General features: G+C 30.8%; 1 protein-coding gene across 1 annotated transcript; it reads left to right on the top strand.

Annotated features, from left to right (window-relative positions):
* Nucleotides 1-3956: 3956 nt before the first annotated feature.
* LOC108323900 (solanesyl diphosphate synthase 3, chloroplastic/mitochondrial) lies at nucleotides 3957-13337 on the top strand. Its single transcript, XM_017556714.2, has 12 exons — nucleotides 3957-4281; nucleotides 5485-5574; nucleotides 7448-7528; nucleotides 7650-7721; nucleotides 8585-8719; nucleotides 9940-10026; nucleotides 10161-10232; nucleotides 10365-10450; nucleotides 10667-10799; nucleotides 11448-11537; nucleotides 12340-12438; nucleotides 12922-13337. Exons 1-12 carry the CDS (start codon nucleotides 4147-4149, stop codon nucleotides 13099-13101), a joined length of 1260 nt encoding a protein of 419 aa, XP_017412203.1. The 5' UTR covers nucleotides 3957-4146; the 3' UTR covers nucleotides 13102-13337.
* Nucleotides 13338-13432: the final 95 nt, after the last annotated feature.

Here is a 13432-nt window from a genome sequence, read left to right as displayed (position 1 = left end):
AATCAGTAATTTTAAGCAATTCAATTAAAATTAAAACTCTAATAAAATTAATTTTTTAACCACAAAAATTATTTAAAAATATAAAATTAAACATTAAATGAACGAAAATAAAGTCAAAAATATTATTATTTTCAAATCTATTTTGGCTTGAATGAAAATAAGGTGCAGAGTAAAGTTATGTCTTTATGTTAGTTTGAGTAGAAAAATCAATCCTTATACCAGAACCACATAAATTCCACGTCCCCCTCCAAAAAGAAAAAATTAATTCAAATCAATATTTAAATATATTTTTTTACTAAATTCAAGTATACATGTTCACACTCACATTAAATTCATAAAGAAATATATATTAATTTTCTCTACTTATCTAAACCATATTCAAAAATTCAATTTAAATAAACTTTATACTTAACATGATCTAGTCACTGAAATCAAAGTATTAAAATAAAAAATCCATCAAATAAACACTTACCAAACATAATTCAATAATATTGAGATTCAATCATTCAAATAATTTTTTAATTAATAAACTAATATTAATAATCAAGTCACTTTCCTAAGGTTATATATAAAAAAAACATAAACAATTTTTTTATATGTAAAAATTATTCCTCTGAGCAAATTATAAATCCAAACAATAGAGTTACTTATTGGAAGTCTCACATCGATTAAGCTCAAATTATAATATATAAGTGGCATGCAAACCTCATCTTACAATGTTATACTTAAATTCACTTTTTAATATGGTATGAGTATGTGGATATTGAAAATCTCACATCGATTAGAGATAAGGTCACATTGACTCTATCAAAATTTTATTACCATCAATCTTTTTAAGAATTTCATGGTGTTTTTTTTAAATGTTCATTCTTACACTTTAAATTAAAAGCTTCTATGTTAATTATTAATTTATTCCAAATTTTCATTACTAGAATTTTACTTAATAATTATTGACAAGAACATGAAAGTATTTATTTTTGTACTTTAGAAATTAAAATTAAAATTGTTCTTTCCATGTAATTTGTTAGATACAAGCTTGAGAAATCCTAATTTGATGTTTTGATTAATGGAAACAAATGATAATAATCTTAATTAAAAATATATTTTTTTCATGCCTACTCGTGGATATACATATATGTGTTATGTTTAAATAATTTGTTTGTCTTCGATTTTTTATGAATAAATTCTTCTGCATGTGCTTATTTAGCATTATGTTGCATCTATTAAATGTTAAGACTTATCATAAAATAAACATTTTATTATAAATGATTGGTTAGTACATGATTTAAGGATATACATGCACTTATATTTTATTTTATGCGAGCAATATTTATGAAAAGACAAAGTTAACAAGACTTAATATCAAATTTGTCCTTAATTTTGTTAATTGTATTTAAAGTGATTCTCCTATTTTTTGAGTTATTCAGAGTGATATCATGTCTTCCAAAATTGATTTAAGTTGATCACTAAATTATCTGTCTAGTTTTTTATTAAGTGCTAATAGGTTGAAAAATTTGGTAAAATTTGTCATCTAATTAATTTTCTTTTTATTAGTTCAAATTCTAAATGGTAATTTATCTTTTACCTTAATCATAATTTTATAAACTCTTTTCATTTTCGGGACTTCTTTTTTCTCGAACAAATCCAACAGTGTGGATTCCTTGTCGTGCAAGGAGACACCCTCCTTCTTCCTTTCCTCTGTTTTTGGGTTGGCATCGCATGAAACTTTTATTCTTTCCTTCTTCTTGTTTTAGTTCTATTCGTATTGGAGCTTTGAATTGGGATTCTATTTTTTGGATTCTGATCTTGCGAAGTTGGGTTTTCTTTCTTAGATTGGGTTTTTGTCTATTGATTTAAGGATTTTAGGGTTTTCGTTTGGGATTGAGGGTTCTGATTTGGAAATTTTCTATGTCTTGTTTCTCTTATGCATATTGTTAATTTGATTTGGAGGTTAGGGTTTTCGAATTGAGGTTTTGTTTTCTGATTTCACATTTTAGGATTATCAGCAATTGTATTATGATCTTACACTTTTCAAATTTTTGGAATATGTGATCTTTCGTTTTGAGGTTCTTTGGGTTATGTTTTTGAAATTAAGCTTTGATAGTAGATTGCTTATAACCTAATTGTAATTTTAACTTTAATTTTTTCACATCAATAACTTTAACTAATGAATAATTGGATTGACTAAGGTGAATATTATACCGTTAAGGTAGATATTACATCGATAGACGCGATCAACAAAAATGATTAACTTGAACCATTTATAATAACATAAGATCACTTTGAACAACTCAAAAATAGAAAAATCATTTTAAACAAAATAAAAGACAAAATTTGATATTAAACCAAGATAAAATTGTAGTAGAATACGTTAGATTTTTTAAAATGAATATGACAGAGTTAATTTTGTGGATGACAAGTTAACTGACAAATCAAGCAAATTTGACAAGTTAATTTTTTAACATAGGTAGATGTTCTTGTCATATTTAATAGTTTTATATTTTTAAGAATCGAAATTAAATATAATTTAAAATTTTTTTTCATTGATCAAAATATATTTTAGAAACAAAATCATAGTGAAACATAAATTACAAAATGACAATATTTCAATAATAATTAATTTTAATAATATCTTTAGACGGACTTGAAAATACAAATATCTTAAGAAAACAAAATCCAATTGAGTACAAAGTTCTTCCCCACCATACAACATAGTTTTGAGAATTAAATTAATGCAAATATTTGTTTACATGTTTCATTATCTACTACCGAGAGGATAATCTCAAACCATAAAACTTGGAAGAGTTAAATTTCTCCTCCATGGGACTCGTTATTAAGTTCGTTTGGTAATTCTCTTAGAAAAACAAGTTTTTTTAAATAAAACAATCACTTCTGAATTATTTTAGAAACAAATAATTGCTTAATTATTTTAGAAAAAAAAAATGCTTTTTTAATACAACAATCAATTCTGAATTTTGAATATTTGAGAAACAATTTGAAATTGCTTTTCATAAAAAGTAGGTACAGACAGTAAAAGAAAACAAAATTACAAAATATATCTTTTGACACAAAAAATAAACACACTAATATCTACTTTATAAGAATCATTTAAATACATAAAATACTTTTTAACAATTACTTTTTAAGCACATATAAACACGTTCTTTATGTGATCACACTTGGACACAATGAAATAATTAATATTGTGAGTTGGGTCGTAAAACCATTAAACCAAAAGAATGAATGCGTAACTAATTATAGAGTTCACACAAAACTCATTGAAGAACTAACTCTACCATACAACATTTTTTTATTTATTTGAATAAAATTGTTTGTTATTAAAAAACACACATTCACACACACATATATATAATTTTTTTATTCGTTCTTTTTAAATAAACGCTATGTTATGCTTAAATATAAAAGAAAACCCAGGCTTTTCTTTGAAATCAGTCTCATTTTTTCTTCTTTTTTAAAACTCAATTAAATATTTACCAAAAAATTTTGGTTGACTATTCATATCATTTCACATCTTAAAATGAATAAATAGTGTAAACCAGTGCTAAAAAAACACCACCATTCAATTATAAACTATTATTATAATAGATATATTAACTTTTATCTAAATTTCTTAATAATTATTATGTCAGCAACAATTTCTTACGCATTTAAGGTGAATTAAGGAACAAAAGTTTGATTCATTGATTAGGAGAAACGGACATAGACATGCTAGATTACAATTAAGCTTAGTTTTTGTTTATTTGTATCCTTTTGATGAAAGTAGTTAAAGAATAAAAATGAACATAAAAAAATTAACCCTTTGGGGTGGGTGTATGTCCCAAAATTGCACGCAACTAGCCGTATCAGGCCTAAACGACATTTATCAGTCAATTATAAAAAAAAAAATTATTAGTGAGCAAGAATATTGGAAAAATTAGGATTAATTCATATATATGGCTGTATTTCGCCGTCGTCACCACATTGTAAACTCGGTGGTCGTTTCCTTCTTTGGCAAAGGAGTCTGTTTACTTGTCTTTCGACGGCTCCCAATTCCTAATTCCATTTTTCCTTAGCCGCCTTAAAGTCTCTGCCCTCATCCTCTCTCATCCCCGTCTCTCGCAAGCCTTGGTTCGTTGGTTGTATACGATGCTGTTTTCTCGGATATCGAAAAACCTCAGAGGAAGCTTCAACTCATGTCGGGGGTTTCTGTCCATTGGAGACCACAACCACCGGTTTCTTATCCCGCATAATTTTCATTCGCGTGGAGATTCTACTCATCAGGTTTTCTGTTTTATCATACCTTTTTGCTCTGTGTTGTTTCACTTAACATGCGCGTTTTGGGATCCTCATTTTTTGTAGTCCGATTTCAAGTCTCAAACTTTGTTGCTTCTGCTTCCGCCCCTTTTCTTTTAATTGTAATCTCGTTTCGGCAATGCGGCATGCGGGATCACTGCTTTCTGAATTCTATTGGTAAACATCAACGATGTGCCTACTAACTGTTTGAAGTTATACCGGTAGAACTTGTGATTGGGACTGAGTTTTAGTAACGCTTCCTGGTCTTGGGAGCTCAAATTTAGAATTGTCTTGTTGCAAATCAAAAGTGAAGAACTTATAGTATGGTGCTTTAACCTTTTGAGGAAGTAGAATCTGTTGTGGTGAATTGTGAATGGTTAAGCTATTTTGTGGTCACTGAGCCTCCCTGCTTGTACAGGAAGTTTATGTTTTGCTAGTAATTAACAGTTATGTTTATATCATATAATGTAATTTACAAGTAATGGATATCTGTGCCCGGTGGAGAGGAATCTCTTTAGTAGATTTGGAGGTACAAGAGAGCTCTATTATATGAGTGGTTTAGGTCTGATTGGTTAAGAGCATTGGAAAATTTGGGTTCTGAAATCTCTTTTGGCGGCTCCTTGTTGTCACATAGGATTTAAGAATACTCATTAATTTTTATTCTAATGGTAGAACTTGAGTTCTTAATTTATTTTTAGTAGATCGCATTCTATTGTTCTTCTTCCACAAATCCTCATTTTAACTTATATATATATATATATGTATATATTTATTTATTTAATCTTTAAGTGACCTTGGTGGTAGTTGTTATGTAATATAAGAATGTTATTCAAACGTTCGATCAATGGTATTCTCAAGGTGCTCAACTTATAAGGAACTTCATTTCAGACTCACTAACGTCAAATTATGTTTTGCACTATTGCCTAGAGACTATTCAGGGAAGAAGTTTTGTCCTTTAGTATTCAATCGGGCCCTAAATTGCGGTTGGGTTTTGCTTCTTTCGTAGGTTCATTTTTATTTTTATCAATTTACCTAAAGAAAACTTCTTATCCTCTTTCTGTTAATTAGTCTTCTTTCATCATCATAATATCATCTTTTTATCTTATTTCATTCTCATAACATCGTCTTCTTCTGAAGGAAAACGTCTTGCAACACTTAATTTTACTTGCAAATGATTATGGTGTGATGCAGGTTATGAGAAGTTTAAATTTTTCAAATGGCCTACCAGCATTGCATAGTTGTAGATATCTGATCCATCAACAAAGCAGCTCCGTAGTTGAGGTTAGTTCTGTGTTCTTTCTTGGTAACTTCTCATTTTTCTGTTCATTGGTTGGAATCCCCATTTCTTACTGCTTCAATCGGTTATGCTGTTTTTATATGGCCTGGTTGCATTATAGTTCCTTGGATAGATTGTAGAATTTTGTTCTGCTAGTTTTCAAAAACACCAATTGTCTCTCAAGTTCTCTCCCATCTACAACCAGGTCCCTCCATTCGATATTTAACAGATTTACTGATGTGGCAAACTAACATGTCATGACAGAGTAAATACAATGTATATGCTTAAAAACACATATTTGAACACTAAAATCATCTTATGATTGTATTGAGTTAGTTGTTATATTAATGAGGCTCTGAGGGTAAATTATAGTTTTTATAACACCAACGAACAACAAAAGGAATGTCTTTTCATTCTAAGCAAATCAATGACTTAAAATATTAGATGGAATTGGGATGGAGGGACTTGATTTAAATAGGAGAAAACTTGAGGGACTTGTGGGTACAATTGAAACATAGGATACCAAAGTCATACAATCGCAACACTTGAGGGACAGAAAATGTAATGGAACATTTTTTTTTTCTAAATTTTATTATATTCTCTTACTAAAAACCCTAATTACAAAGAGTTTCCCTAATCATGTTGGTGTGTTTATGAGTGTGGTCACATGCATATTTATTCAAAGGAAAAAAGCAAGGGCATTATAGCACAATTATCAATCATGGAATTTAGTGTGCAGTGGCTGATTCCAAGACTGCAATAGTAGGATGAACTCTATTGTGAAATTTTAGATACAATGTAAGTTACACTGAAGTTATCAACAACTTCATACAAAATGTGATTTTATCAATTGAAGTGTTGAACTATAACTATATAACAACTTGGATGTTCTTGTCAAATTTTATTAAAATTAAAAACTATAAGTATGTCATCAAATAGTTCTCACTTAACATATTAAAGTTATATGTGACATTGATTTTGATGTTTATCAATGGAATATTAAACTATTTTTGATAAATGTAAAATTTTGTAGGTATGATCCATTTAATAAGACTTTTCAATTAATAGTAGATTTTTGGATAATATTTTTTAATAAAAATTTATTGAATGATGTAATGGTTTAGGTATCTTGTAGTGGTGTAATTTGGTTTCTTATCTGAACATGGGTAGCATCCCAGGGCTGTAATAAAGTAGAGTGTGATCTATATAATAAGGCTTTAGAATTAATAGCAGATTGAGGTAATATTTTCTAATAAAAAGTTATTCAATGATATAATAGTAGGGGTAACTTGTAGGGTGTAATTTGGTTCCTCCTTATCTAAAAATGGGTAGCATCCCAGGGCTGTAATGCAATAGAATGTGATTGACAAACATAAGTAATACAAATTTCATTATTTATCCACTGTGCTATTCCCTATCTGTTCTCAGGAACAACTTAAACCTTTTTTGTTTTGAACAAATACTGATAGATTTAGGGCTGCTTGTTTTTCTATTTTTAATTTTATTTTTTGAGAAAAATAATCTTGTTTGATAGTAGTTTTGAAGCCTGTTTTCAACGCTAATATACCTTTTTTTTTTTGTTTTTTAAATAAAAAACAATATCGTTTAGTTGTCTTGGTTTTCTATTTTCAGTTTTTTATTTTGACTCATTTTTTAAATAAAAACATAATATCTTTCACATCTTCCTCTACTACCCACTAAAATAAATAGTTTTTGAAATTTTTTATATAAAATACTTTTTAAAACTAAAAGACGAAAATACAACCAACCAAACACATCCGTAATAAAAATTGAAATATTCATTGAAGACTCTTGTATGTATTTTTCAATTATCTATCTATATTTAATTCTCCATTATGATACATGTGCTGCTCTCAGGATGAACATGATCCATTTTCACTGGTTGCTGACGAATTGTCACTTCTTGGTAACAAACTCCGAGCAATGGTAGCTGCTGAGGTATGAGATTGTTCTTGATTTACTTTCTAGTGTATGCATTGAATCAATGGTTCAGTGCTGGGTCATTTGCTGCCTAGAAATCAGACATAATTCACGGTGAGAATTGTTTATTATGTATCAGGTTCCTAAGCTTGCCTCCGCTGCTGAATACTTCTTCAAAATGGGAGTGGAAGGAAAACGATTTCGCCCTACAGTAAGCATATTCTCAATGCTATGTAGATGTTCTTATATTCTTTTGCATCAATGTTTGCTGCAGATCTTCTATGCTTGTGCAGCAATTACTTTGTTGGGTTTAATATCTGCACATCAATTGTTGTAATTGTGGGAGCTAAACGAGCATTAAGTTATGCTTGGAAAGTTGTGAATTCTTTTACAATCACTTGACTATCAAGTTACCCCTTTGAAATTAATACAAGCAAGCTTACACATCCATACTTACTGACTCATTTCCTCTGTTGTATCGTGAGCTCAGGTTTACCCAATTCTGTGAAATACAATTATTGACAGTTGACAGATGTTTTAAGGGTGTGCTTGGGTATCTTGCTTACGTGATTATTGAATAAATTCTTATCATACAAGAGCATTAAAGTCAGTTTTATAATCAAAGAAGAAAAAGGGTTAGATTGTTTGTGTTGTAAGGCTGTAAGCTGTTTTGACAAGTTATCTTAGGGAGTTTACTGAAATAAGCTAAAACAGCTTATGGACACATCATAAACAATTTCGTATGTTTAAGCTTAGTAGTTTGGGCTATGTTAGGGACAATGATATTTTTAACAATAGGTGCAACTTATGTTTAAGCTTATTTTTACTTGTTCTGATGTCTGAATCAGGAGGTCTTCCTAGCATTATTACTTTTTCACTTCATGGTGCTATTTAACTCTGATGACTATGGTGTTTGTTTCTCCATCTTTTTTCCCTTTTGAGTGTGCATATAGTTATAAGGTGATAAAATATCTATTTTATTATTTTGTCTTTGTTCTCCTGTATTGTTTAGTGTTAATCTTGTTTCGTTCTTTCACATTCAGCATTCAGGTTAACGATTTGATGTTTCTGCAGGTTTTATTGTTAATGGCAACAGCCTTAAATCTACCAATAAATGAAGCATCTGCTCCTATTGAGCTAGGAGGTGACTTGACAACTGATGTACGGTTAAGACAACAACGGATAGCTGAAATAACTGAGATGATTCATGTAAGTCCTTCAGAAATTTTATCGCAGTGTATGTTTTTTACAAATTAGCTTTGATTTTGACAGCTCATGATTGTGTTTATGGTCTCGATCTATTTGTGGTTATGGTTGTGGTAGAAGATTAGTAAGGGGATCAAATGATAAAAGAAAAGTGAAGAATGAATGAATCTGGAATGTCACATATTGAGAACGTTACAGAAGACAAATAGATGCTCCAGTAAGAAGGCCAATAGAGGAAGGCTGATGAAAACTCCAGGAGAAACTGTTAAAAAAATCTTGCGTTAAATGTATTTATTGAAAATTTGTTTTGATAAAGCTTACTCACCTTGTGAGATAAAGCAAAGTTTTTTTTTTTTCTTTTTTATTCCAAGAGGTAAGGCTTCGTTGTTGTTTCTATGGAAAGGGAATAACAATTTCAGACAAGAAAAAGACTAAACAACTCTATTGCAAATTTTGCCTTGGGTCTCTGTAGTTCCTTTTTTATTCGTTTGTGCTTTCTAGTTTAGTTTTCCTTTTATTTGTTTGAAAAATATCATTTTGATAAACCCTTGTACCCACTGTGCATGACCTTTCAGATTTTTGGAAATTAAATTTTTGACCAAAGTTGTGTTTCCCTGCTCTTGCGCATATGAGAAAGATTCTTCTGAAGCAGAGAGAGCTATTTTTTTTATACCACTCCAGTTTTGTGATATTAATATCTTCCAACTTAAATTCTAATTATATTAATTTTGTATTCTGTATGTGGTCGCTGAAGTGATAGCTACTTATTGTTTATGTTTAGCCATGTTAACAAACTGAAAAATTCTGTATATGAAAATGAGAATCATGCAGGTGTGATATTAAATACACTGTTTGACGTGCTCTGTCAAATAAGGCTCTCATTATTGTTATTATTTTTAAGATACCATATCAGTTTAGCATTGGGTAAAGTACCTGTTATAATGACTATACAATTTTCTCCACTTGAGTTAGTTTTTGAGGCTGAGTTAGGTTGAGTTTATTCTCAATTCCAATAAAGTAACAAGCGTATTCAGTCTTATTTTGGGTCATCTGCAAATGTCCAAATCAGAAAACTTAATGCCTCAAAATTTTAGTCCTAGGAATGGGTCGTGTATAAATATACCCAAGTGGGTGGTTGTATGGTTAAAGTCCCTCTTTATACTGTTGTAAGAATATTTTTTTTTATCATTATTACAAATAATGTTGACATGATGTCATCACAGGTGGCCAGTCTTCTTCACGATGATGTATTGGATGATGCTGATACCAGACGTGGTATTGGTTCCTTGAATTTTGTAATGGGCAATAAGGTATATATAAAGTTGTGTTCCGTTTGCCAGCATATTATATGCCATTGGTGCAGTGTTGTTTAGTTATATTTTCTATACACATACTGTCAAGTGGCGGGCGTAGGTTGTTTATTTTTTTTTCTTTTTCTATGCAGTTGGCAGTATTGGCTGGAGATTTTCTTCTTTCTCGGGCTTGCGTTGCTCTTGCCTCTTTGAAAAACACTGAGGTAAGTTAAATGGGTGCTATGCTGTGTATTCATACAAAACTTGTAAAGATGTGTGATGTATCTAGTTTCCTTGATGGGGGCACACAATTATTTTTCTGTCATCTGCCTATGGTAAGGATTGCATCCCTGTAGGTTGTATCTTTATTGGCAAAAGTTGTAGAGCATCTTGTCACTGGCGAGACGATGCAAATGACTACAACATCTGATCAACAGTGTAGGTATGCTTGAGTTATGCATTTTCTTTGCCGAGAGGTTAACCTTAGTTTTGTAGATTTTTATATCCTATCAGTGGTTAATGTTTTCTTTATAAAAATTCATTGATTTTCCTTTGCCCAAACATTTATTTATAGATCAGTCTTAATTCGTTAGAATGTGGGCATGTAAGGCACCGATATATGGTTAGAATGGTTTCTTATAATTGTTAATGTTTTCAGCATGGAGTATTATATGGAAAAGACCTACTACAAGACTGCATCTTTAATATCAAACAGTTGCAAGGCAATAGCCATCCTTGCAGGGCAAACAACAGAAGTTGCAATTCTTGCTTTTGAGTATGGAAAAAATCTGGTTTGTATTATTCAATTTTTCATGGATTTATACTTGGAAGTATGATACTTTACATAGTAAATAGTTTGTTTAATTATTAATAGTTGAAGGCTTTGCATAATAAGATTAATGGAACTACTGAAACGTCTGGTACTGGGAAATTTTTTTCATGCCACTGGAAATTATGAATCCCCAAAATATGATTCCTAAGAATTACTAAAATATGTTCAGTTGGTCCTGAATATTCTTAATATACACACAAACATAGGAGCCTTGGTAATCAAAGAGTAACATCCTGTTTTTGCCCTAAAAGTTATTTAATATATTGAGTTATCTGATAAGAGTATTGTATTGTGTTATTTTTACTGCAATGAAACTGTTTTTTTAACTCTAAAAAAGTTAGATTCCCATATCTCCCATTCGAAACAATTTTGTTGGAATCAGCTAAACACATTTTCATTCCTAAGAATTAAACATAGTGTATATTACAAGCTTTTTTTTTTTAATTTTAAATTATTGGAAAACTAGAAATTTTGTTGTGCCAAACGCTTATCCACCATTTTATCTGGCGACATTTGGTTGATATCTATGTTCCTGTCTGTACATGTTATGCATATGTTGCGGTTTATAATTTACTGGAAACTTATTTCCCTCTGCACTGTTTTGCAGGGTTTGGCATTTCAATTGATTGATGATGTTCTTGATTTTACTGGCACCTCTGCATCCCTTGGAAAGGGTTCTTTATCGGACATTCAACATGTAATTTCATAATTTATTACTATTTTAAATTTCATCCACTTTTGAATTTTATTCATGTTTAAATAAATCTTACCAAATGAGATAAAGAATAAAAAAATAGTAGGCTTAATTTCACTTTTGGTCTCTCAGATATGGCAATAGTGCAATTTTGATTCTTTGGCTTCCTAGTGCATGAATTAGAGTGTTCGAGTATCGTAAAAGTATGATTTTGTTCCTATATCTGTCTTGCATTAAATATTAAATAAATTTTGTTGATGTGACAATTGATGTGTTGCTTGACACGTGTTATTGTGACTTAATTGCATTTTTTGTCTCTTTGGTATTGCAATTGTGAGAAACCGTTAATGTAATTAAGTCATGTTAGCATATACATCTAGCAAAATGCCAACAAAGTCTGGGAAAAGTTTAATGGAAGACTGATGAGGGGATCAAATTCATATAATCGCAATACTTGAAGGATCCAATTTGCATACTTTCAATTGTGGGAGAACTCACATAGGAATGACCGAGGGGATTAAAAGGGCATTTAAGCAAAAAATTATATGACTTGAAACATTTCATTTGATATCCGTAAACATATGTTATTGTGCTTATTTCTTGATCCTGTTTTGACAACATGCAGATATTTATTTTTACACTGATATTAAATTTCAATGCTAACAAACCTATGTTGGGTTGGGTGTCATTTGGAAGAAAATATTTTATTATTACTTTATGGTTTGCTTTGCCTTTTATTTTTCGTGAGACCTGTCGTGTTTTGTTTTACCTGCTGAATGACTAAGTGTCCAAAAAATGAATGCAGGGAATTGTGACAGCTCCCATACTGTTTGCGATGGAGGAGTTCCCACAGTTGCGTGCAATTGTTGACGAGGGCTTTGAAAACCCTGCCAATATTGAGCTTGTAAGTTAAATTACGTTTCATGGCTGCGTTTATTCTACATAATTAGTTCTTGTGCCTCTAAACAAAAGAAATAACCATGTTTAGATCAGATAACTTCCGTGAATCTGTCATTTAAGTGATTGCAGTTGGTTTTGTCATTTCTACGATTTTAGTTTGATGATCATTGATGGCCTTTCTGACAGTCCCGTAGTCTCCTACTTTTAGATTGCAGTAGGAGAAAAAGTGAGGTTGATTTTCCCTGCTTTTATTAAGGTCAACAAAATCCATAATTACTGTGTGTTTTATTTAGTTTTCGTACCATAGTTACTTTCAAAGTTCAGGAATGCAAATATGAGGATCCTTCACGGTAACCTACAACTATGATTGAATTAAACCCTTTTCATCTATCCTCCAAACCAAACTCGTGGTGCAGAAAATCCACATCAAACTAGCTTAATATTACGCAGTTCACATATTTTTGTATTTGCAATCTTGGCTTTGTAGGCTTTGGACTATCTAGGGAAGAGCCGAGGCATACAGAGAACAAGGGAACTAGCCGTGCAGCATGCTAACCTTGCAGCAGCAGCAATTGATTCCTTACCCGACAGTGACGACGAGGAAGTAAGAAAATCAAGGAAAGCCCTAATAGATCTAACTCACAGAGTCATTACACGAACAAAGTGAAAGCAAAACTCCCCCTCGCCCCCTTCTTTTTTTCTTTTATGTGGGTAGTTAAAGGAAAAAATATTTGGTAATTCAAAACCAACAGTTGTCTTTTCTATAATTGTTCCCCTGAGCCCAATTTGTGGGGGAAATAAGGTGTTTCTAGGATTAATGGCGTTGTTCGTTTTTCTTAATTGTTTAGATTAAATTATCTTAATTGTTTCTATCACAATAATGACCTTTGGTAAGTTTTGCCAGTTTACCTTGCTGCTGCTTCTATTCGGAGCATGGAACAACTGTATAGACTCATTATTCATAAATTTACAAAAATCGTCTTGTAAATTGTATGCTC

This window comes from Vigna angularis, chromosome 1 (genome assembly GCF_016808095.1).
Source record: "Vigna angularis cultivar LongXiaoDou No.4 chromosome 1, ASM1680809v1, whole genome shotgun sequence".
Taxonomy (NCBI): Eukaryota; Viridiplantae; Streptophyta; class Magnoliopsida; order Fabales; family Fabaceae; genus Vigna; species Vigna angularis.
Note: the sequence above shows the minus strand (reverse complement) of the source record. Positions and strands in the feature narration are given on the sequence as shown.